The 25196-nt window shown below is 24.4% G+C and overlaps 8 protein-coding genes and 1 pseudogene across 8 annotated transcripts; 5 read left to right on the plus strand and 4 right to left on the minus strand.

Moving 5' to 3' along the window:
• Positions 1-797: 797 nt before the first annotated feature.
• DDB_G0289495 (vacuolar sorting protein 9 domain-containing protein) lies at positions 798-4470 on the plus strand (the record flags this gene model as incomplete). The annotated part of the gene is made up of 2 exons (XM_631086.1): positions 798-3151; positions 3231-4470. 2 exons carry the CDS (start codon positions 798-800, stop codon positions 4468-4470), a joined length of 3594 nt encoding a protein of 1197 aa, XP_636178.1.
• Positions 4471-5085: 615 nt separating this feature from the next.
• DDB_G0289497 (hypothetical protein) lies at positions 5086-5421 on the plus strand (the record flags this gene model as incomplete). The annotated part of the gene is made up of 2 exons (XM_631087.1): positions 5086-5151; positions 5242-5421. The coding sequence occupies 2 exons, from the start codon at positions 5086-5088 to the stop codon at positions 5419-5421; spliced, it is 246 nt and encodes an 81-aa protein (XP_636179.1).
• A 665-nt stretch (positions 5422-6086) lies between these two features.
• On the plus strand, positions 6087-8606 carry glnS (glutamine-tRNA ligase; the record flags this gene model as incomplete). The annotated part of the gene is made up of 3 exons (XM_631088.1): positions 6087-7037; positions 7128-7698; positions 7789-8606. The coding sequence occupies 3 exons, from the start codon at positions 6087-6089 to the stop codon at positions 8604-8606; spliced, it is 2340 nt and encodes a 779-aa protein (XP_636180.1).
• Positions 8607-8808: 202 nt separating this feature from the next.
• Positions 8809-9226, minus strand: lsm7 (LSM domain-containing protein; the record flags this gene model as incomplete). The annotated part of the gene is made up of 2 exons (XM_631089.1): positions 8809-9005; positions 9130-9226. 2 exons carry the CDS (start codon positions 9224-9226, stop codon positions 8809-8811), a joined length of 294 nt encoding a protein of 97 aa, XP_636181.1.
• Positions 9227-9621: 395 nt separating this feature from the next.
• Positions 9622-11409, plus strand: cdc40 (WD40 repeat-containing protein; the record flags this gene model as incomplete). Its single annotated transcript, XM_631090.1, has 1 exon — positions 9622-11409. The coding sequence occupies one exon, from the start codon at positions 9622-9624 to the stop codon at positions 11407-11409; it is 1788 nt and encodes a 595-aa protein (XP_636182.1).
• Positions 11410-11578: 169 nt separating this feature from the next.
• On the minus strand, positions 11579-16779 carry DDB_G0289529 (hypothetical protein; the record flags this gene model as incomplete). Its single annotated transcript, XM_631091.1, has 2 exons — positions 11579-16608; positions 16776-16779. 2 exons carry the CDS (start codon positions 16777-16779, stop codon positions 11579-11581), a joined length of 5034 nt encoding a protein of 1677 aa, XP_636183.1.
• A 485-nt stretch (positions 16780-17264) lies between these two features.
• Positions 17265-21032, minus strand: DDB_G0289503 (hypothetical protein; the record flags this gene model as incomplete). Its single annotated transcript, XM_631092.1, has 1 exon — positions 17265-21032. The coding sequence occupies one exon, from the start codon at positions 21030-21032 to the stop codon at positions 17265-17267; it is 3768 nt and encodes a 1255-aa protein (XP_636184.1).
• A 63-nt stretch (positions 21033-21095) lies between these two features.
• Positions 21096-22604, minus strand: DDB_G0289531 (hypothetical protein; the record flags this gene model as incomplete). Its single annotated transcript, XM_631093.1, has 2 exons — positions 21096-22489; positions 22601-22604. The coding sequence occupies 2 exons, from the start codon at positions 22602-22604 to the stop codon at positions 21096-21098; spliced, it is 1398 nt and encodes a 465-aa protein (XP_636185.1).
• A 929-nt stretch (positions 22605-23533) lies between these two features.
• DDB_G0289525 lies at positions 23534-24665 on the plus strand (annotated as a pseudogene; the record flags this gene model as incomplete).
• Between the last annotated feature and the right edge of the window lie 531 nt (positions 24666-25196).

The following is a 25196-nucleotide window of genomic DNA, read 5'->3' on the forward strand; positions in this document are numbered from 1 at the left end:
TTATTATTAAAATTAATTATTTTAAAAACTAGTTTTTTTTTACCAATTGTTTTTTTTTTTGTTTTGGTAGAAAAAAAAAAAAAAAAAAAAAAAAAATTATTTCAAAATTATAAATATTAATATCCTCACCCAAAAAAGAAAATTTTTTTTTTGAAAAAAAAAAAAAAAAAAAAAAAAAAAAAAAAAAATTTTTCCCAAATTTAAAATTTCCAAAATTAGAATACTAGTACTCAAAAAATTGTATTAATTAGTTGAATTTAATATTCTAATTTTAAATTTTAATTTTTTATTTTTTATTTTTTAATTTTTAATTTTTTTTTTTTTTAATTTAAAAATTTGAAAAAAAAAAAAAAGAAAAAAATATCTTTATTTTTTTTTTTTTTTACAATTTTATTTTTTTTTCTATTTTTAATTTTACTTAATCGTAGAAATCATTTTTATTTTTATTTTTATTTTTATTTTTAATAAAATGAACAATCATTAAAATTGAAAAAAAAAAATTTTAATAAAAATTAATTTCCTTTTTTTTTTTTACTCTATTCTTAGATAAATTTAAAAAATTATAAATAAATTAATTTATTTTTTCTTTTTTTTTTTTTTGTGGTGGTTGAGCTCCCCCTTTTGTTTTTTTTAATTACTCATTTTTTTATTTTTAAATTTTTTTTTTTTTAATTATTTTTTTTTTTAGTTTAATTTTTTTTTTAAATATTTTTTTTTTTTTTTTTTCTAATTTATTTTATTATTATTTTTATTATTATTATTATTATTATTATTATTATTATTAATGTAGTGAGAGAATGGATATAATTGTTAATAGTGATAGTAATAATAAAAACAACAATAATAATAATTACAATAGTACATCAACATCTGATATGGATATTCCATCTTCACCAACAATAACTAATAATAGTAGTGGTGATGATATAAGTACAAGTAGTAGTGAAGAAAGTAATAACAATATTAATATTAATAATAATAATAATCAAATAGAGCAACAAAATGGAGAGTTCATTGAACCACAAATAAAACAACAGCAACAACAACAACCTAATACAGAAAATGAAGAAAATGTAAATGTAAATAACAATAATAAAAATGGTAATTTAATTGATACAGATGATCTTTTATTTAATCATAATTCACCACAAAAATCAAATGACAATCAAACAAAACTATCAGTTGATAACCAAAATGATTTAAATAGTATTTTTTCAAATAATAATAATAATAATAATAATGATAATAATAATAATAATAATGATAATAATAATGATAATAATAATGATGATAATAATGATGATGATGATGATGAGGATGAGGATGATGATGATGACAATACTCCCAACGCAAATGGTATTAAAGATAATACCAATGAGGATGATAAAGATAAAGTGGAAATAGCATCTTGTGATATAGATGATAAAAAAGAAGAACAAAATGAAAAAGAACTTGATAAAATAATTGTAAATAATGATGAAATTAATAGTAGTAGTGGTAATGATATTGTAAAAGTAACAAGAAGTAATAGTAGTGGTGGTGGTAGTAGTGTAAATAATAATGAAAAAATATATCTTTTAAAACATCCATTATCAGTGTCACCAATAACAAGCCCAACAATGGCACATTCAAATTCAAACCCAACTACAACAACAACAACAACCACATCAACATCTGCAATTAATAATGGCTCACCAAAATCATCATCATTTGTAGCTCAACCAACAATTGCAATATTACCTGATTTTCATTTGAATGACGAAAAACCACCATCAAATACAAATACAACAACTACAACTACAACTACAACAGCACCACCACCATCAATTTCTGCAACTAATAGTAGCGCAAGTATAAGTAACTCAAATAGTATTAATAGTAGTGTCAATAGTAGTGGAGGTGGTAGTTCAATAACTCAATCACCAAATATTATCCTTGATCAACCACAAACTTCTTCTTCTCCTTCTTCCTCAAATATTAATAATAATAATAGTAATAACAATAATAATAACGTACAATCACCTAATATGAATAAAACGACAGTGGCACCACAACCAACAAATACAGGAGGAGGTGGATTCTTCCAAAGAATGTTTAGAAGAGAACAAAGTAAAACATCATTACCATCACCAAATAACGATAGAAAGAATTTAGATAATGCGCAAAATACAACAACAAATAATAATAATACCACCACCAATACCATAAACAACAACAACAATAATAATAATAATAATAATAATAATAATAGCAATAATAATGAAATTAATAATAATCCAAATTCAATTTTAAATAAAATTTCAAATATTTCACAAAGTTTACAAAATTTACCAAAATCAGCAAATAATTCATCAACAAACTTAACTGGACAATCACCAAATCAAAAGGAGAGACAGCAACAACAGCAACAACAACAACAACAACAACAACAACAAGCAATAGTTAGTAATAATGGTACAATTGGTTTTGATGTTTCAGATAATTTAAGTAATTCAAGTAGTACAATTAATAATTCATTAATGAGAAAGAGTAAAGGTGATTTTAGTAGATTATTAAAGGAGAATGAAATTTACTCATATGAGCATTTCCTAAGCAAATTAGAGAATACATTACCAATAAAATCATCAATCGATAGTTTTATACGTACACTAAAGAATAGAAAGGTGGCCAATGACGATTTGCGTGAGGCGTTATTGGATTTCGTTGATAATATGCAAAATACATTAACATTGGATCCACAATGGTCGCAATCGTCAGAGGAGGAATTAAACTATTCATCACATCATTTACAACAATACGTTTTGGAGAAAATCTATGATTATGTATTTCAACCAAGTGAAGAAGAGGCTAAGAAAGATCAAGATCTATCAATGCTCATTGATAAACTATCATTCATAACATTGGAGCATATGGAAATACCAATCTATGGGTTCAGTGAAGCAATGTGGTATAAGGCTGGTAAATATTTATTAAAAATTAATTTCACACAATCTTGTAGACATAAAGTTATGTACATTATGAAATGTTGTAAAACTATTCTCAAACATTTTTCAACTCATTTAAAAGAATTATCTGGTGCTGATTTCCTTTTACCAAATTTAATTTGGGTTTTATTAAAAACTAATCCACCATTTTTACATTCAAATGTTATGTAAGTTTAATTTTTTTTAAAAAAAAAAAACAATCCAATTTATTAATACACATATATATACAATTTTTATTATATATAGATTTATAAGTAAATTTTCAGATTCATCAGATTCAGAAGCAATTTATTATCTTACTCAATTAATATCTGCAATTTATTTTATTGAAAATTTAAAACCAGAATTATTAAAAATTGATAAAAAAGAATATTATAAATTAATGGGTACATCTTCACCAATAATATCAAGATCACCTTCATTACAATCATTAAATAATAATAATAATAATAATAATGGTAATAATAATAATAATGGTAATAATACTACTACTACAACAACAACAACAACAATAACAACCACAAATAATAATAATAATAATAATAGTATTGAAGCATCACCAAGTATAAAAGCAAATAATTTAACATCTTGTTTAATTGCAAATGATAATGCATTGGCAACATTGGTTGAAATGTTTCCAGATTGTGATACTCAATATTTAGTAGAATGTATAAATTACATTGAGTCAAGATCACCATCAACAATCTCACAACATGATTTAGTATTTAGAGTTACAAATTTAATAGCAGAGTTACAAGGTTATTGGACACCTTCTCCAAAAACAAAATCAAGCTCAACTCCAAATTCAAAACTTCATCATCATCATCAACAACAACACCACCGTAATAATAATAATAATAATAATAATAATAATAATAATAATAATAATAATAATAATAATAATAATAATAATAATTCAACAATTAATGAAAGTAACTTTGTAAATGAAAATAATGAATTTGGTAGTATTCAAGAAGAAGAGGAGGAGGATGAATTAATTAATAATAATGGTAGTGATGATTCAAATGGTAGTGAAGTTGTTGAAAATATAATTGAATCAATAATGAATGAATCAAATAAATTAATTGTAAATAGTAATAGTTATATTCAACCAAAACAACAACAACAATCACAACCAAAACAACAACAACAGCCAAATAATCAACAAATTGAAATTCAAAAATTACAAAATTTAATTGATAAAAGAGATGATGATATCTCTAAATTACAACAAAAACAAAAACAAGATCAAACGGAAATTTTCGAATTGAAAAAGAACCTCCAGATTAGAAATAAAGAAAATAGATCTTTTAACAATTTTGTAAATTCATTAAAACCATCACCTGCAACTTATCATCAAACTAAAATTGATGAATTAAAAGTAACTGAAGTACCAATGTTACTACAAGAATATAAACAAATTATTAATCAACTTAAAGCAACCCAAGATGCTTTAAAAAAATTACAACAACAACAACAACTATAACAACAATAATAATTCCAAAGAAAAAAAAAAAAAAAAAAAAAAAAAAAAAAAAAAAAAACAAACCCTAGAAAATATTTAAATTATTCAAATAAAAAAACAATTATAAAATATTTTAAAAAAATCAATTTTTTATTATTTGGGTGTATTGTTTTAAAATTAAACTAAAAATAATCATAATTATAATAAAGGTTTTAAAATATCCAAAAAGGGTTTTTTAGAAATACCAACAACCAATGAATTAATTTTGATTTAAACTTAAAATAAAACGAAAATATTTGAAATTGAATTCGTTTTTATCATTATTATAATAGGAGGACAAAAGATTTAAAAAGCATGCAAAGATTGATCCAGATATTTCATATTTTTATAATTTTATTTTTTTTTTTAAAATTATTTTTATTTTTAAAAAGAGGTATAAAAAAAATTTTTTTTTTTATTTTTTTATTTTATTTTATTAACCACCATCTTTATTATTATTATTATAATACACAGAAAGTATGAAGTAATTTTTTTTTTTTTTTTTTATTATTATTATTTTAATTTTAATTTTTTTTTTTTTACTAATTAATATATTTTTTTTTTTTCTTTAATTATTTAATTACCCAATAAATAGAAATGAAGTCAATTTTATTACTAGTAGCCCTTATCGCAATGTTATTCGTTTCAACTGGCCAAGCTGGAGTATGATGATGATGATGTTGTTTTTGTTTAGTTAAATGATAGTACATGTACTAACCACCATTTTTATTTTTTTTTTTTAATTTTTTACAGTTTTGTAATATCATTGGGCCATGCCCAACTGGACAATGTTGCACCAGTGTTCTTTTTGGATATTGTCAGCCATTAGGTGTTTTAGGTGGTCCATGTAACACAAAAACTGATAGTGAACATTTCTGTGGTTGCGAAAAAGGTTTAAAATGCGTTGACAGTGTTTGTAAAGCTTCTTCTTAAAAATAAAAAATAATATTTTAAAAAATTAATCTATTTTTATTTTTATTATTTTTTTTTTATTTTTTTATTTTTTTTGGTATTACTTTATTGTGGTTTTCCCAATATAATATATAGTAAATTTGGAAATTGAATAATTTTAATACATTATCTGGAAATAAAAAAAATAAAAAAAAAAACCTTTCAAAAATGAAAATGTTTTTTATTGTTCATTTTTTGTAACAAATCAAAAAAAAAAAAAAAAAAAGAAGTTTTTACAAAAAAAGTTAATTATTTATAAAATTTTATAAAATAACTAAGGAAAAAAAAAAAAAAATTGAGAAAAAAAAAAAAAAAAAAAAAAAAAAAAAAAGGATAAAAAAAGAAATAAAAATAAATTATAAAAATGTTCTTTCGTTTTAACCCCCAATAGTTCACAAACATACCGATTTTTTTTATTTTAATTTTTTTCTCTAAAATTTTTTTTTTTTTTTTCTCAATTTTTTTTTTTTTTTTTTTTTTTTTTTATTTTATTTTTCATTTTTTTTTTATTCTATTTTATATATTTTAATTTCATTTTTTTCATATTATCATTATTATTTTTATTTTAGAATTCAAAGAAAAAGAAGGGAAATAAAAAAAATAAAAAAAATAGAAATATAGAAAATTAAATAAAAAAAAATAATAAAATGTCAACAAAACCAACAATTAATAAAGATGAATTAGTTACATTATTCTCACAAATTGGTTTAGATTCATCAAAAGCTAAAGAGACAACCAATAATGCAACTTTATCAAGCAATTTACAAGAGATCATTAAAGAAGCAGGTGCTGAAAGTGGTTGTGAAAAATCTGTTGGTTTATTATTATACACATTAGCAACTAAATATCCAGCCAATGCAATGAAACATCGTGCTACACTCGTTGACTATATTGCCAATAAGAAATCAGTAAACTCAATCAATTTGCAAGCATGTTTAGATTACCTCCGTCGTACTGCCAATGAGGAATTAAACGTAGCAGAATTTGAGCAATCATGTGGTGTTGGTGTTGTAATTACAAGAGAACAAGTCGCACAAGCCGTATCAGATTATATTAACAAAAATAAGAGTGACCTCTTGGAGAAACGTTATCAATTCAATATTGGTGGTATTTTAATGGAGATTAAAAATAGTCTCAAATGGGCAAACGCAAAAGATATCAAAGAAGAAGTCGATGCTGCAATTCTTTCACTCTTAGGTCCAAAAACCGATGCTGATAAAGCACCACCAGCAAAACCAGTTAAACCAACCACTCCAACTGCTGTTGCCACCACCACTGCTGCCACCACCACCACTGGTGATTTATCACCAATTATTCCAGCTGAATTAAAACCAGCCAAAGAAGAAATCAAATTCCCAGATCCAAGTGATAACATTCAAAACACACCAAAACTCTTGGCTGATCATTTGAAAACCACAGGTGGTAAAATCGTTACTCGTTTCCCACCAGAACCAAATGGTTATCTCCACATTGGTCATGCTAAAGCAATGCACTTAAATTTTGGTTATGCTAAAAAGAATGGTGGTAAATGTTATCTTCGTTTCGATGATACAAATCCAGAAAAAGAAAATCAAGAATATATTGATTCAATTATTGATGTATGTATTTATTTATAATACTATAAAAAAAAATATAAAATAATTTAATTAAAAAATATTTATTAATTAATTAATTATTATTAATTTTAGTCTGTTAAATGGTTAGGTCATGAACCTTGTGAAATTACATATTCATCATCACAATTTGATACACTTTATGAAATGGCAAATGAATTAATTAGAAGAGGTTACGCATATGTATGTCATCAAACAGCATCAGAAATTTCAGAAGGTAGAGAGAAAATGACAGATTCACCATACAGAAATAGAACAGTCGAAGAGAATCTTAAATTATTTGAAGATATGAGATTAGGTAAATTTGAAGAAGGTAAAGCCATCCTTAGAATGAAAGGTGATATGAAACATCCAAATCCATGTATGAGAGATTTAATTGCTTATCGTATCAAATATCATCATCATCCAATGAGTGGTGATAAATGGTGTATCTATCCATCCTATGATTACACTCATTGTTTAGTCGATTCAATTGAAAATATCACTCATTCACTCTGTACTTTGGAATTTGAAATTAGACGTTTAACTTATAATTGGTTAATTGATGTACTCGGACTCTATAGACCAGTAGTTTGGGAATATGCAAGATTAAATTTAACTCATACAGTTTTATCAAAAAGAAAGATTATTACTTTAGTTCAAAATAGTAAGTTAATTAATTAATAATTAATTAATAATTATTAATATAAATATTAACATATATTTTATTTTTATTTTTATTTTAAAAAAAAAAAAGAAATTGTAAATGGTTGGGATGATCCAAGATTAAGTACATTAAATGCATTCCGTAGAAAAGGTTATACACCAGAAGCAATTAATTTATTATGTGATACAATTGGTGTAACACGTACTAATGGTACAACCATTTCATATGAATTATTAGAGTTATGTTGTCGTCAAGATCTTGATGGTAAGGCAACTCGTGCAATGGCAGTTTTCGATCCAATCAAAGTTGTCATCACCAATTATCCAGAAGATAAGAGTGAAGAGATCAATGCACCAAATATTCCATCAAAACCAGAGAAAGGAACTCACAAAATCGATTTCTCACGTATTGTTTACATTGAGAGAAGTGATTTCCGTATGGAGGATAATAAAGATTTCTTTGGTTTAGCACCAGGTAAAGAGATTCTCCTCAAATATGCTTACAATATCAAATGTGAAAAAGTTATTCAAGATGCCGATGGTAAAGTCACTGAACTTCATGTAACCTACGATAAAGATAATAGCTCAAAGAAATTAAAGACCATTCATTGGGTTTCCTCTGTCGCTGGTACTGAACCAATGAAGGCCGAAGTTAGACTCTATGAACATCTCTTTAAGGATTCAGAAATCGGTGATGATTGGTTAAACAATATCAATCCAAATTCATTACGTATCATTCCAAACGCCTTCATCGATAAAACTGTATTGGCTTCAAAAGAATATGATCGTTATCAATTTGAAAGAGTTGGCTACTTTGTTGTCGATAAAGATACTACCTCTGATAAAATGGTTTTCAATAGAACAGTTTCATTAAAAGAAAATAAAGAAAAATCAAAATCAAGAAATTAAATTAATTTAAAAAAAAAAAAAAATAATAAAATAAAAACAAAGTAAATAATAATAATAATATCTTTTTTTATTATTATTCAATTCAATTTAAAAAAAAAAGAAAAAAAATAATAATAACAAAGAAACTTGATATTTTATTCTGTACATATTTTTATTTATTTTCGATTGTATAGTATTTTTTTTTTTTTTTTTCTTCTTATTTTTAATATGGATTATCAATTGGCTCACAACCTTCAGTTGGACAAACCATCATAACACTGCTACCTCTACAAACAACTAAACCTAAAAATCTTTTTTCATCTGTTGTAATTAATGGATCTTCTGCATCTCTTATAAATTCTTGAGTTTGATCTAATGTAATATTAACTAATTGGTCATATCCTTTTAAAATACCTTGAACTATATTTATTATTATTATTATTATTATTATTATTATTATTATTATTATTATTATTTTAATAGTGAGTATTAGGTGACTTATTAATTATTATTATATTTTTTATCAATAAAATAGTAATATTACCTTCACGACCACCTGTAAATTTTACACAAATTTCTTTACCTAAAAATTTTTGGAGATCTAAAATTGATTCTTTTTTTGGGTTGAATGAAGATGTCATTTTTTATATTTGTATATTTCCCCTAATTTTTTTTTTTTTTTTTTTTTTTTTTTTTTTTCCTTGTATGTGTGGTATCTTGATTAATTAATTATAATCTTGTTTTTATTTTTTTTGTTGGTGAGGAAAAAAAGAATTGAAATGAAAAAAAAAAAAAAAGACTAAATATAATTGATCAATTTGTTATGAATTTTTTTTTTTTTTTTTTTTTATTTTTTCATTTTCAAAAAATAAAAAAAAAATTAAAAAAAAAAAAAAAAAAAAAAAAAAAAAAAAATCATTTAGTCGTTGTTGTAATTTCATAAACATATATAAAAATAACTTTAAAATTTTTTTTTTGTACAGTTTTTTTTTTTTTTTTTTTTTTTGTATTAATATTTAGAAATTATATATACAGTATGGATTTATTAACAGCATACGATGACTCTGATGAAGAAGAGTTAACAAATACAAATACAAATACAAATACGAATACAACCACAACCACAACAACAACAACTACAACTACAACAGAAACTACACCAACAATAAATAACAACAACAACAACAACAATAATAATAGTAATAAAACTATAACATCATTTAAACCAAGTAATTTAGCACCAATAGTAACATCAATAAGAGTTGTAGAAAATAAAATTAATCCAAATGATAAGATATTATTATATAATCCAACAGTGGAAAGTTTAGAAGGTGATATATTTGGACCAAAGAAACCATTTTCATCAAATGATAAAAAATTAGATCCTAAATTTAAAAATCATACAAATGGTTTGGTTGAAGATTATCATATAAATGATTATGCATTCAATCAACAGGTATTATCATTTAAAACTAATGGTTATTCAGAGAATCCAAATAATAGTACAGAGTTTATTGGTCATAGAAAAGATGAAAATGATCATACCAAAAAGAATAATAATAATAATAAAAATAAAGATAAAAGAAAAAGAAATATAACAGATGATCCATCAAATGTTAATGGATATTTAGGACCATGGGGCACCACTAAAGCAGAATTAGATTTTAAACAAGGTAGAGAGAATGATATGGTTTCAATTGAAACTGATTTAACTGAACAACAAAGAGCATTTATGGATTCACGTGTTAAAAAACAAAAAGGTAAAGATGAAGAAGGTGGTGATATTGATTCAACTGCGGCAGCTTTATCAAATACATCAATATTTCATGGTAAATCAAAGAAGGATTATATGGGTAGATCTTGGGTTGACCCACCAAGTGATCTTAGATTGGTCACACCTGATACATTTGTACCAAAGAAATTGATTCATAATTATACTGGCCATACCAAAGGTGTTGCTGCTATTAGATATATACCAAAGTATGGTCATTTATTATTATCAGCTGGTATGGATAATACTGTAAAGATTTGGGATGCCTATGGCGACCGTCGTTGTATTCAAACCTATATGGGCCATTCACAGGCAGTTAGGGATATTTGTTTCTCAAATGATGGTCGTAGATTCCTAAGTTGTGGATATGATCGTCAGACTCGTCTTTGGGATACAGAGACTGGTAAGATACTAAGTTCATTCACAAATGGTAAAATACCCTATTGTATCAAATTCAATCCAGATGATGATAAACAAGAACAATTCCTTTGTGGTGGTTCCGATAAGAAAATCATTCAATGGGATATCAAATCCAATCAAATCGTTCAAGAGTATGATCAACATTTAGGCGCTGTCAATACAATTACCTTCTTGGATGACAATCGTAGATTCGTCACCTCTAGTGATGATAAATCATTACGTGTTTGGGATTGGGGTATTCCAGTGGTCATTAAATATATTAGTGATCCTTCAATGCATAGTATGCCTGCCGTTGCATTACATCCAAAGGGTAAATGGTTCGCAGCTCAATCTTTAGATAATCAAATCTTAATCTATAGTGCTCGTGATAGATTCCGTATGAATAAAAAGAAACGTTTCTTGGGTCATAATGTTTCTGGTTACGCTTGTCAATTAGGTTTCTCTCCTGATGGTAAATTCATTTATTCGGGTGATTCAACTGGTAAAGCTTTCTTTTGGGATTGGAAAACTTCAAAAATCATTAAAACAATTAATGCTCATAATAATGTTTGTATTGGTATTGAATGGGCTCCCTTAGAACCTTCAAAAGTTGCAACTTGTAGTTGGAATAATGAAATTAAACTGTGGGATTAAAAATAATTATAATAATAATATTAATAATAATAAAAAAAAAAAAAAAACTAGATAGAAATTATTTTATTTATTTTGTTTTATTTATTTTTATTTGTTTTTTTATTTATTTTATTTCATTTATTTTATTTTATTTATTTGTTTTATTATTATTTTTTAATTATTATGATTTTTATTTTTTTTGGTTATTGTTACCCATTTCATCATCGTCATTGTTATCCATTTCATCATCATCATTGTTATCCATTTCTTCATCATAGAAGTCATCCTCCTCATCATTTCCACCCTTGGGTACAACAAAAAATTCATCTTCACTTTGTTCATCACTATCATCATTATTATCATCATGATTATCTTTGTTGTTGTCTTGATCAGAGTTTTGAATTGATTGATTTGAATTATTATTTATTTGATTTGATTTATATATATGATCAAAATCAATTGTTGTGTGTATTAAAAATTTTTCCCAAGTATTATCTTTTGCTAAAACCTTATAGGTACCAATAACGTATAAACCTAACTTGGCTCTTGTTAGTGCTACATTGATACGTCTACGATCTGAGAGGAAACCAATACCAAATTTTTCGATTGATCTTACACATGACATAATGATGATATCTTTTTCTGAACCTTGAACACCATCAATTGTTGAAACTGAAATATTTAAATTATGATGTTCAGATCTATTTAGTTGTTCTTTGATTTGATTCATTTGTAATTTATAGGGAGTAATTATACCAAATGATAGCTTTTTACATTCTGGATATTTTTCAATTAGTTCCTTTATTAAAGTAAATACCTTATCAATTTCATCTTGATTCATTATGGATTTTTTAATAACTTTTTGATTTGATTTTGGTAAATCAAAAAATTTCATCGGTCCAAATGAAGGATCGAAATGGAATTTACAATTGTTATAGGAATCTATTGAAACGTTTTCACCATCTTTTAAAGTTCCGTTATAGAATTCTTCAGATATGAATTTTGATGTCACTGGATGCATACGATATTGTGTATTTAAAAATTGGACATCGATCGATTTGGCTAATCTTTCAAATAATGATATTTTTAAACCACAGTCAGCACCTTGTTTGGAAAAAATAGTTGGTGGCAATTGAACTGGATCACCAACTAAAATTAACTTTTTAACAGAACCTAATGATAGTGGAATAATTGAGGTTGGTTCTGAAGATTGCGTAGATTCATCAATCAAAACAATATCTGGAGAAAAGTTTTCAAAAATAGCCTTTGAACCACTTCCAGCTAAAGTTGAGAAAACAATAGACGCTGATTTGATGAGGTTAATTCTTCTTGATGAATTTTTATTTTTAAGAGAAATTTTTTGACATTCTGGTGATATTTTTTCTTTTCTGCCAGTTCTAACCATGTTTGGTTTAAATATTTGACCATCACTATTTAATAGATTTTTTAAACATCTTTTTGCAACTTCATCTACTGATGCATGTGAAGGACCACATACCAAAATTTTGAACTTTTTGTCAATAGCTAATAAAACTGAAAGTAAATAATTGATGGTTGTGGTTTTACCTGTACCTGGTGGACCTTGAATCAATGTTATACCACTCTCAACTAAAGATGATTTAATAGCATTAAGTTGTGATTCATTTAATTTTTCTTTACAAATTGTTTCCAAGGTTGGTGGGAATTTCATCATTTTTTGGTTCAAATTATTATTGCACCCTGGATTAAAAATAAGATTTTTAATAAATGGTGATGCCTTAAATTCTTGAATGCTTCTAATGAATGTTACACTATTTGAAATTTTATTATAATGAATTGATGATTGAGTACTTGAATTTAATGACTTAGTAAAAAAGTGTGTTGGATTTGAATATAACAAATCGCAAACTATTGATTGTTGATGTAGGCTACCTTGCATTAAATTTGAAGTTTTTCTTACTATTCCAAATGTAAATTTTGTGCCATCTAAGCCTATTACTTTGAATAATAATATATCACCTACTGAAATTTCTTCCAGTTTATTTCTATTACCATGAATGATTAGTTCAACAGTTATAAATTTAGTTTGACGACTTATTTGGACAACTTCAATTGCTTCATTCATTTTAATTTTATCGAAACCTTCAAAAGTTCCATCTTTTGCACTATTAATCCCATTAAGTGCATTAATTCCATTTTCAACTTGAGCTCTAAAGTCATCGAAAATTAATGGTTTATTTACTATTTGGTATTCTTTTTCTCCTGTATAATTATCTGATAATTCACCTATACCATTTGGTTTTAGCAATGGTATTTTCGAAGGTTCACAACTTAAAATTAGATTTAAAGTTTCATCTGGACTTATTGATATTACATCAACATAACTGTATATGTAATCAGCCTTAATCTTTGTATTATTATTATTATTATCATTATTATTTGATTTTTTGGTTCCAATGCTATGGACAGATATTGTTTCATTTTTAAATAATTGATGAATTTCAATAAATAATAATTCTAAAACAGTTTCTAATCTTTCAGATTCATTCAATTGAAAATTTGGAATCTTTATTATTGGAGATATCTTTGATTGAAAATCTTGAATCATTGTAACTTTAGATTTCTCTAAACACCTTGGATCGAATTTAATTTTGTTTTTTGCTAATTCACTTTTTAAATCATTGAAGGTAGTTCTATTACCTTTTGTTAAATTCCTTAACTCTATATTCTGGTAGTGATGATTAAACTCTATTAAAGCCATTAATGTTAATGTTTTTTGATATATCAAATTGACAGAACTTTTACGACTTAAATTTTCAGAGGGAATCAATTGATTTAGAGTTCTATTACAATTATTAATCTGTTGTTCAAATGATTTTGTATCTTCTTCAATGATCCTTTTTAATTTGTTTAATTTGTTTTGGTTATTGTTTTCATTCTTTAATAATTTATTCAATTCATTGAGAATAAAAAGAACACTCTTAGGATCTTCAAATATTTTCATTAATAAACTATTTTTTAAACTTTTTTCAATATCAATTGTACTAGCTATTGGATTTGATAATGTTTGTTTTGGAGTTGTTATCATATCTAGTTTTGGTAAAGCAATTGTAGCTGGTATTGAAGTTGGGACAGCCGCTGGTGTTGTTGTTAATGTTGGTACAACTTGGTTTGTAGTAGTAGTTGTATTTAAACTTGGAGTTGGTAACAATGGGACCAATTTTGGAAGTGATATATCTTTGAATAATTCATTAATATCTTTAAACTTTTTTAATCTTATTGAGTTTTCCATATGAATAAATTCAACAATAATTCTAAAGAAAGAATTTTGGATTGAAGAAGCAATATTTCTATCTGTTACAAAAGGATCCAATACGATCATAGTACTTTTTAGCAAATCTTCATTAACAAGGGATGATCTTTTAAGTAATGGGCCATTTTTACATAGTGTACCACCGCCACTTGAATGACTGATTGAAATAATATTCTCCTTATAGTTGAAAATTGAATAGTAGTTAAAGAATAGGTAGAAAAGTTGATCAATTTTTAATTTATTTTTACTTGAATCAAACTTATCAAAACTTTTAAATTCATAAAATTCAAAAGAATCAATTCGTTTTAAAATTGGATTTGTTGAATAGCTATTTAATAGTTGAGGTGATTTAGTTTGTAAATTTGGTAGAATTGGTGTACTAATCGATTGAAGGAAGTGAATTACCATATTAACCAAACAGAAGGAACTAAATGTATGTTTTGATGCGTCATTCAAATTTTTACAGCTTGCCCACCATTTAACCAATAATGATAGAATGATATATCTATTATCTATGGAACAATATTCTTTCAATAATAATGAATTAAAATAAGCCTTTGATGAATTGCAGCTCATATCGAAATGATACTTTGATGATTTCTCTACAAACCTAATTATTGGTACAGTTGCACTTAATCTCTTTTCAATGATTGTGTATAACTTTGTTGACTCTAAATATTTGGAAACCACCTCTAAATGAGTTACTTGATTTTCATTTTGATTGATTTTGAAATTAACATCTAAATCACTACCCTCTAATGATAATCCAGTTAAAAATGAACCATAGAGTTGAATAGATGAATCCTTAAATTTATTTGATAAAAACATTTCCAATCTATTGAAACTTTTTTCCTTTTTACTAACTCTTTTACATTTAATTTTGTTGAATAGGATAATAAGATCATGGGTTATAGCTTTTTGATGTTTTGGAATTTGATAATTTAAATAAAAATCTGGTATATATTCCTTTAAATAATATGCCATATTTAATATATTTTTTTTAAAATCATTACTATGATATCCTTCTTCAGTAGGTTGTTCTTTTCTAAAGGCCTCAAATAGTTTTATTGGGTAATCATCACCAATATTTTTTCTACTCTCAGTTTTATTTTCATTAAATTCTTTGTAAATGTTGTTGAAAATTGTAATTTCATCATTATTTTCATCATCATCATCATCATCATCATCATCATCATCATCATCATCATTATCATTATCATTATTATTATTATAATTATTATTATTATTTAAAGTATTTGAGTTTGAGTTTGAGTTTGAGTTTGAGGTTGGTTTTTGAGTTTGAGTTTGAGGTTGAGATTGCGTTTGTGTGATTTTTATAACATCTGGAACCTGTTTTAAAATGCCAGTAGCCAATGAAGTTTCTTTTAATAATCTAACCTCTTCAAATAGATTTTTAATGGTCATGATTATATTTCCACCATCGAAAGGAAGAGAAAAATTAGGGATTTCAAAATAAATAGATGCACCATCAATGATTTCAATTGGTTTTGAAAATTCACTAAGATTTCTTGTAAATATTTTCTTAATTCCAAATCTTGACTGAACACTTTCCAATATTGCTGAACATTTTGAAAAATTTAATCCATAAGCTTTGCAATGCTCTTTTAAATATTTTCTTTGACAAAAAAAATTAAATTCAATGACCATTCTTAGAACAAGATATTGATTGTAAAAAATACTTGATTTAATTGATTCATTGGATTGATTTTTTAACATTGCCTTCAAACTATGTAATAATTTACCTAATAAACCATCTCTTCTACTTTTAGATTTTTTAACAAAATCTTTCATTAAATTTAATTCTATTTCATTGCCTTTAAATTGATTTTTAAAACTATCTATTACTTGAATTTGATCATTAATATCGATTTCTTTGAAAACCAATTCAAAAATATTATTCCTTTGCGCTTTTTTGATTATTAAAAAAAAAAAAGAAAAAAAAAAAAAAAAAAAATTAATATAAATAAATATATAAATAAATAAATAAATAAATAAGTAAATAATAAAAAAATAAATAAATGATAAATAATAATTAAATAAATTATCTAAAAATTAATATTAAAAAAATATTTACACATCTTGGTTTATTTATTTATTTATTCAATAAATAAAAAAAAAAGTTGAAAATTAAATGTAAAAAATGATTTAAATATTTTTTTATAGGGAGAAGTTTAAAAAAAAAAAACGATTTAAATTTTTTTTTTATAGGTTTTGTTTTTTTTTTTTTGAATCAAGGGAAAATTTTAAAAAAAAAAAAAAAAAAAAAATTTTAAAAATCGTAAAATTCATCAATTATTAAAAAATCTGAGACATGAAAATTATAATGGACATAATTAAAAAATAATTTATTATTATTTTATTTATTTGGTTTATTTTGTTTTATTTTAGAACCTTCAAAAGTTCCAACTTGCAGTAGCGATAATGAAATTAAACTGTGGGATTAAAAATAATTATAATAAAAAAAAAAAAAAACAAGATAGAAATTATTTTATTTATTTTATTTTATTTATTTTATTTTTATTTTTATTTATTTTTTTTATTTTATTTATTTTATTTATTATTATTATTTTTTATTATCATGATTTTTATTTTCTTTGTCGTTGTTGCCCATTTCATCATCGTCATTGTTATCCATTTCATCATCATTGTTATCCATTTCTTCATCATCATAAAAGTCATCCTCCTCATCATTTCCACCCTTGGGTACAACAAAAAATTCATCTTCACTTTGTTCATCACTATCATCATTATTGTCATCATGATTATTATTATTATTATTATTATTTGTTATTTCTCCACCATTATTTTCATTCTTTATCTCTAATTGATTTTCATTTTCTTTTTTATTTTCATTTTCATTTTCATTTTTATTTTCATTTTTATTTTCGTTTTCGTTTTCATTTTCATTTTCATTTTTATTTTTATTTTCATTTTCATTTTTATTTTCATTTTCATTTTCATTTTCACTTTTATTATCAATAGTATTATTATTATGATTATCTTTGTTGTCTTGGTTAGAGTTTTGAATTGATTGAATTGAATTATTATTTATTTGATTTGATTTATATATCTGATCAAAATCAATTGTTGAGTATTTTAAAAAATTTCCCCAAGTATTATCTTTTTCTAAGACCCAAGAGGTACCAATAACGTATAAACCTAACTTGGCTCTTGTTAGTGCTACATTGATACGTCTACGATCTGAGAGGAAACCAATTCCATATTTTTCGGTACATCTTACACATGACATGATAATGATATCTTTTTCTGAACCTTGAACACCATCAATTGTTGAAACTGAAATATTTAAATAACGATGTTCAGATCTGTTTAATTGTTCTTTGATTTGAATCATTTGTAATTTATAGGGAGTAATTATACCAAATGATAGCTTTTTACATTCTGGATATTTTTCAATTAGTTCCTTTATTAAAGTAAATACCTTATCAATTTCATCTTGATTCATTATGGATTTTTTAATAACTATTTGATCTGATTTTGGTAAATTAAAAAATTTCATTGGCCCGAATGAAGGATCGAAATGGAATTTACAATTGTTAAAGGAGTCTATCGAAACATTTTCACCATCTTTTAAAGTTCCGTTATAGAATTCTTCAGATATGAATTTTGATATCACTGGATGCATACGATATTGTGTATTTAAAAATTGGACATCGATCGATTTGGCTAATCTTTCAAATAATGATATTTTTAAACCACAGTCAGCACCATCTTTTGAAAAAATAGTTGGTGCTAATTGAACTGGGTCACCAACTAAAATTAACTTTTTAATAGAACCTAATGATAGTGGAATAATTGAGGTTGGTTCTGAAGATTGTGTAGATTCATCAATCAAAACAATATCTGGAGAAAAGTTTTCAAAAATAGCCTTTGAACCACTTCCAGCTAAAGTTGAGAAAACAATAGAGGTTGACTTGATGAGGTTAATTCTTCTTGATGAATTTTTATTTTTAAGAGAAATTTTTTGACATTCTGGTGATATTTTTTCTTTTCTGCCAGTTCTAACCATGTTCGGTTTAAAATTTTGACCATCACTATTTAATAGATTTTTTAAACATCTTTTTGCAACTTCATCTACTGATGCATGTGAAGGACCACATACCAAAATTTTGAACTTTTTGTCAATAGCTAATAAAACTGAAAGTAAATAATTGATGGTTGTGGTTTTACCTGTACCTGGTGGACCTTGAATCAATGTTATACCACTCTCAACTAAAGATGATTTAATAGCATTAAGTTGTGATTCATTTAATTTTTCTTTACAAATTGTTTCCAAGGTTGGTGGGAATTTCATCATTTTTTGGTTCGAATTATTATTATTATTATTATTATGTCCTGGATTATAAATAAGATTTTTAATAAATGGTGATGCCTTAAATTCTTGAATGGTTCTAATGAATGTTACACTATTTGAAATTTTAATATAATCAATTGATGATCTAGTGCTTGGATTTAATGATAAAGTAAAAACATATGTTGGATTTGAATCAAACAAATCACAAACTATTGATTGTTGATGTAGGCTACCTTGCATTAAATTTGAAGTTTTTCTTACTATTCCAAATATAAACTTTGTGCCATCTAAGCCTATTACTTTGAATAGTAATATATCACCTACTGAAATTTCTTCCAATTTATTTCTATTACCATGAATGATAAGCTCAACAGTTTCAAATTCAGTTTGACGACTTCTTTGGACAACCTCAATTGATTCATTCATTTTAATTTTATCGAAACCTTCTAAAGTACCATCTTTTTTACTTAGAATGATCCCATTGAGTGCATTAATTCCATTTTCAACTTGAGCTCTAAAGTCATCGAAAATTAATGGTCTCATTAAGTTTTGATATTGTTTATCTCCTGTAAAATTATCTGATAATTCATCAATACCAGTTGCTCTTAGCAATGGTATTTTCGAAGGTTGACAACTTAAAATTAGATTTAATGTTTCTTCTGGACTTATTGACATTACATCAACATAATCGTATATGTAATTAGCCTTATTATTATTATTATTATTATTATTATTTTTTGATTTTTGTATCACGAATACAGAACCTGTTTCCATTTGAAATAATTGATGAATTTCATTAAATAATAATTCTATAACAGTTTCTAATCTTTCAGATTCATTCAATTGAAAAGTTGGAATCTTTATTATTGAAGAGATCTTTGATCGAAAATCTTTAATCATTGTAATTTTATCCTCTTTTATACTCTTTGGATCGAATTTAATTTTGCTTTTTGCTAATTCACTATTTAAATCATTGAAATTAGTTCTATTATCTTTTGTTAAATTCCTTAACTCTATATACTGGTAGTGATGATTAAACTCTATTAAAGCCATTAATGTTAATGTTTTTTGAAATATCAAATTGACAGAACTTTTACAACTTGTATTTTCAGAGGGAATCAATTGTTTTAGAGTTTTATTACAATTACTAATCTGTTGACTAAATGAGTCTTTTTCTTCTTCAATGATTTTTTTTAATTTGTTTAATTGATTTCGGATATTGTTTTCATTTTTTAATAAATTTTCCAATTCACTGAGAATAAAAACAACATTCTGTGGATTTTGAAATATTTTCATTAATAAACTATTTTCTAAACCTTTTTCAACATTTATTGTAGCTGGTTTTGAAGTTTTAGTTGTTAGTGGAGTTGGTTTTGAGGTTGAATTTGTAGTTGTTGTTGTAGTTGGTGGAGCTGGTTTTGAAGTTGAATTTGTAGTTGAAGTTGGAGTTGGTGCAACTGTTTTTGTAATATTGGTATTTGTAGTTGTATTTGTAATCGGTAACAATGAAACTAGTGTTGGAAGTGATATATCTTTGAATAATTCATTAATATCTTTAAACTTTTTTAATCTTATTGAGTTTTCCATATGAATAAATTCAATAATAATTCTAAAGAAAGAATTTTGGATTGAAGAAGCAATATTTCTATCTGTTATAAATGGATCCAATACGATCATAGTACTTTTTAGCAAAGCTTCATTAACAAGGGATGATCTTTTAAGTAGTGGGCCATTTTTACATAATGAACCGCCGCCACTTGAATGACTGATTGAAATAATATTCTCTTTGTAGTTGAAAATTGAATAGTAGTTAAAGAATAGGTAGAAAAGTTGATCAATTTTTAATTTATTTTTACTTGAATCAAACTTATCAAAACTTTTAAATTCATAAAATTCAAAAGAATCAATTCGTTTTAAAATTGGATTTGTTGAATAGCTATTTAATAGTTGAGGTGATTTAGTGTGTAAATTTGGTAAAATTGGTGTACTAATCGATTGAAGGAAGTGAATTACCATATTAACCAAACAGTAAGAACTAAATGTATGTTTTGATGCATCATTCAAATTTTTACAGCTTGTTCACCATTTAACCAATAATGATAGAATGATACATCTATTATCTATGGAACAATATTCTTTCAATAATAATGAATTAAAATAAGCCTTTGATGAATTGAAACTCATATCGAAATGATACTTTGATGATTTCTCTACAAACCTAATTATTGGTACAGTTGCACTTAATCTCTTTTCAATGATTGTGTATAACTTTGTTGACTCTAAATATTTGGAAACCACCTCTAAATGAGTTACTTGATTTTCATTTTGATTGATTTTGAAATTAACATCTAAATCACTACCCTCTAATGATAATCCAGTTAAAAATGAACCATAGAGTTGAATAGATGAATCCTTAAATTTATTTGATAAAAACATTTCCAATCTATTAAAACTATTTTCCTTTTTACTAACTCTTTTGCATTTAATTTTGTTGTATATGATTTCAAGATCATGGTTTACAATTTTTTGATGTTTTGGAATTTGATTATTTGAATTAGGATCTGGTATAAAATTCCTTGAATAATATGCCATATTTAATATATTATGTTTAAAATCATTACTATAATATCCTTCTTCAGTTGGCTTTTCTTTTTTAAAAACCTCTAATAGTTTTATTGGGTAATCATCACCAATATTTTTTCTACTTTCGTTTCTATTTTCATTAAATTCTTTGTAAATGTTGTTGAAAATTGTAATTTCATCATTATTTTCATTATTATTATTATTATTATTATTATTATTATTATTATTATTATTATTATTGTTGTTGTTATTATTGGTTAAAGTGTTTGGTGATTTTGATTGCGTTTGTGTGATTTTTGTAACCTTTGGTACCATTTCTAAAACACCAGTACCCAATGAGGTTTTTTTTAATATTGTAACCTCTTCACGTAGATTTTTAATGGACATGATAATATTTCCACCTTCGAAAGGAAGAGAAAAATTAGGGATTTCTAAATGAATAGCACCATCAATGATTTCAATTGGTTTTGAAAATTCACTTGGATCTCTTGTCAATAGTCTCTTTGTTCCACCTAATCTTGAATGAATATTATCCAATTTTGGTGAATATTTTGAAATATTTAAACCATTGGTTTCACAATACTCTTTGAAATAAATTCTTTGATAATAAAAATTAAATTCGATGATCATTCTAAAAACAAGATATTGATTGTAAAGAATACTTGATTTAATTGATTTAAAGGATTGTTTTTTAAACATGGTCTTCAAATGACTTGATATTCCACCTCCTAAACTATTTCTTCTACTTTTAGATTTTTTTATAAAATCTTTCATTAAATTTAATTTTATTTCATTGCCTTTAAATTGATTTTTAAAACTATCTATTACTTGAATTTGATCATTAATATCGATTTCTTTGAAAACCAATTCAAAAATATTATTTCTTTGCGCTTTTTCGATTATTAAAAAAAAAAAAAAAATTAGTTGACATATTTAAAAAAATAAATCAAAAAATAAATAAATAATAAATAATAAATAATTAATATTTTAAAAATATTTACCCATCTTAATTTATTTATTTATTGAAGCTGTGTTCAATATAGAATAAATAAATATAAAAAGTTTAAAATTAAATAATTTTTAAATTTATTATTACAGGCTTTGTTTTTTTTTTTTGAATTAAGGGAGAAGCTTTTTTTTTTTGAAAAGATTAAAAAAAAAAAATAAAAAATAAAAAAAAATAAAAATCTTTTTCAATCGTAAAATTCATCAATTAATATTTTCTATCTGAGATAAGAAAATTTTAATAAACAACATAATTAAAAAACAATTATTTTTTAGTATTTAATTTTTTTTGGTTCAATTATTTTATTTTTATTTTATTTTATTTTTTTTATTTTATTTGTTTTGTTGTCAATTTTTTTTTTTTTTTTTTTTTTTTTGGTTTTATTTTTCATTTTTTTAATTTTATTTATTTTTAATAAAAATTTATTATACAATAATAGAGCACCCCAGAAACACAAAATGATTTAAAATATAAAAAAATTTAATTTTTTACATATCTCACACCTTCATTTCTGAATATAGTTTAGATTATTATTATTATTATTGTTATTATCATTATTATTAATTTTTTTTTTTTTTTTTTTTTTTTTTTTTTTTTTTTTTTTTTTTTTATTTTTGTGATTAAAAATTTTTTTTTTTTTAAAAATTTTTTGACACTTAGATTTTACAGTTAGTTAAACTTAAAAACTTGAAAATTTTCAAGTTCTCTGTTACTTCATATTAATAAAAATTGCATATTATTTTCCACATGTGTCACTTAATAATAATTTCTGTTTATAAAAATTACCTATTATTTTAAATATATTAGTAAAAAAAAAAAAAAAACTAGTTTAATAAACCTAATGTAATTTTAAAATAATTAAAAAAAAAAAAAAAAAATAACCAATAATAAGTTGTAAATATTCAAATAATAATCAAAATAATAAAAAATGGAATGTGAAGATGTTCGACCTATAGTTATTGATAATGGTTCTGGTATGTATAAAGCTGGTTTTGCTAGTGATGATGCTCCACGTACAATTTTTCCATCAATTGTTGGTCATCCAAAGTGCAATGGTTTTATGGTTGACATAGATCAAAAAGATTCATATGTTGGTGATGAAGCTCAATCAAAAAGGGGTATTCTAAATGTTAAATATCCAATTGAACGTGGTATTATTACCAATTGGGATGATATGGAAAAAATCTGGTATCATACTTTTTATAATGAACTTGGTGTTTCCTATGGAACATCCAGTTCTCTTAACTGAACCACCACTAAATCCAAATAAAAATAGAGAGAAAATGACTCAAATCATGTTTGAAACTTTCAATACTCCTGAATTGTATGTTGCAATTCAAGCTGTATTATCATTATATGCTTCTGATCGTACAACTGGTATCGTTTTGGATTCAGGTGATGGTGTTTCCCATACCGTACCGGTTTATGGTAGTTATGCATTACCTCATGCAATTAGACGTTTACATTTAGCTGGTGGTGATCTTACTGATTACATGTGTAGAATGTTAAACTTTGAACGTTGTTACTCATTCACAACAACTACTGAAAGAGAAGTAGTTAGAGGTATTAAAGAGAAATTAGCATATGTTGCATTGGATTTTGGAGCTGAAATGCAAACTGCAGCCTCATCATCTGCATTAGAGAAATCATATGAATTACCAGATGGCCAAGTTATTACAATCGGTAATGAACGTTTCCGTTGTCCAGAAGCACTTTTCCAACCGTCATTATTGGCTATGGACTATGATGGTATTCATGAAACAATCTATAATTCAATCATGAAATGTGATGTTGGTATTCATAAAGATTTATTTGGTAGTGTTGTATTATCAGGTGGTTCAACTATGTTCCCTGGTATTGCAGATCGTATGAATAAAGAATTAACTGCACTTGCACCATCAACAATGAAAATTAAAATTATTGCACCACCAGAACGTAAATACTCTGTATGGATTGGTGGTTCAATTTTAGCTTCAGTTTCAACTTTCCAACAAATTTGTATTTCAAAAGAAGAATATGACGAATCTGGTCCATCAATTGTTCACAGAAAATGTTTCTAATTTTTTAAAAGAAAAAAAATATATTTTTAAATCGAATCTAAAATTAGTTTTGGTCTGTGAAGTTGGCAAAAGAAAATTAGCGAAAAAAAAAAAAAAAAAAAAAAAAAAAAAAAAAAATTTAATAACATATTGATGGAATATATCTTCTTTCATTAATTTTATAATCAAATTAAATTTATTTCTCTTTTTTTAAATTATTACTTTATTTTTAAATTTCTACTTTTTTTTTTTTTTTTTTTATTTTAAAATCTTGGTGGCAATTAAAAAAAATAAAATAAAACAAAAATAATAAATAATAATAAAATTTAAAAACTAAATAAAAATTAATTTGCATTATCCAATATTATTTATTTATTTGTTTAATTAATTTTTTTTTTTTTTTTTTTTTTTTTTTTTTTTTTTTTTTTTTATAAGATACTATTTTTGATTTGATTTTGTTAATTAAATTCAATTTGATTTGGTTTGATTTGATTTGATTTGATTTGGTTGGGTTCGATTTGATTTGATTTAATTTGATTTGATTCGATTTGA

This window comes from Dictyostelium discoideum (genome assembly GCF_000004695.1).
Source record: "Dictyostelium discoideum AX4 chromosome 5 chromosome, whole genome shotgun sequence".
In the NCBI taxonomy this organism is placed as follows: domain Eukaryota; phylum Evosea; class Eumycetozoa; order Dictyosteliales; family Dictyosteliaceae; genus Dictyostelium; species Dictyostelium discoideum.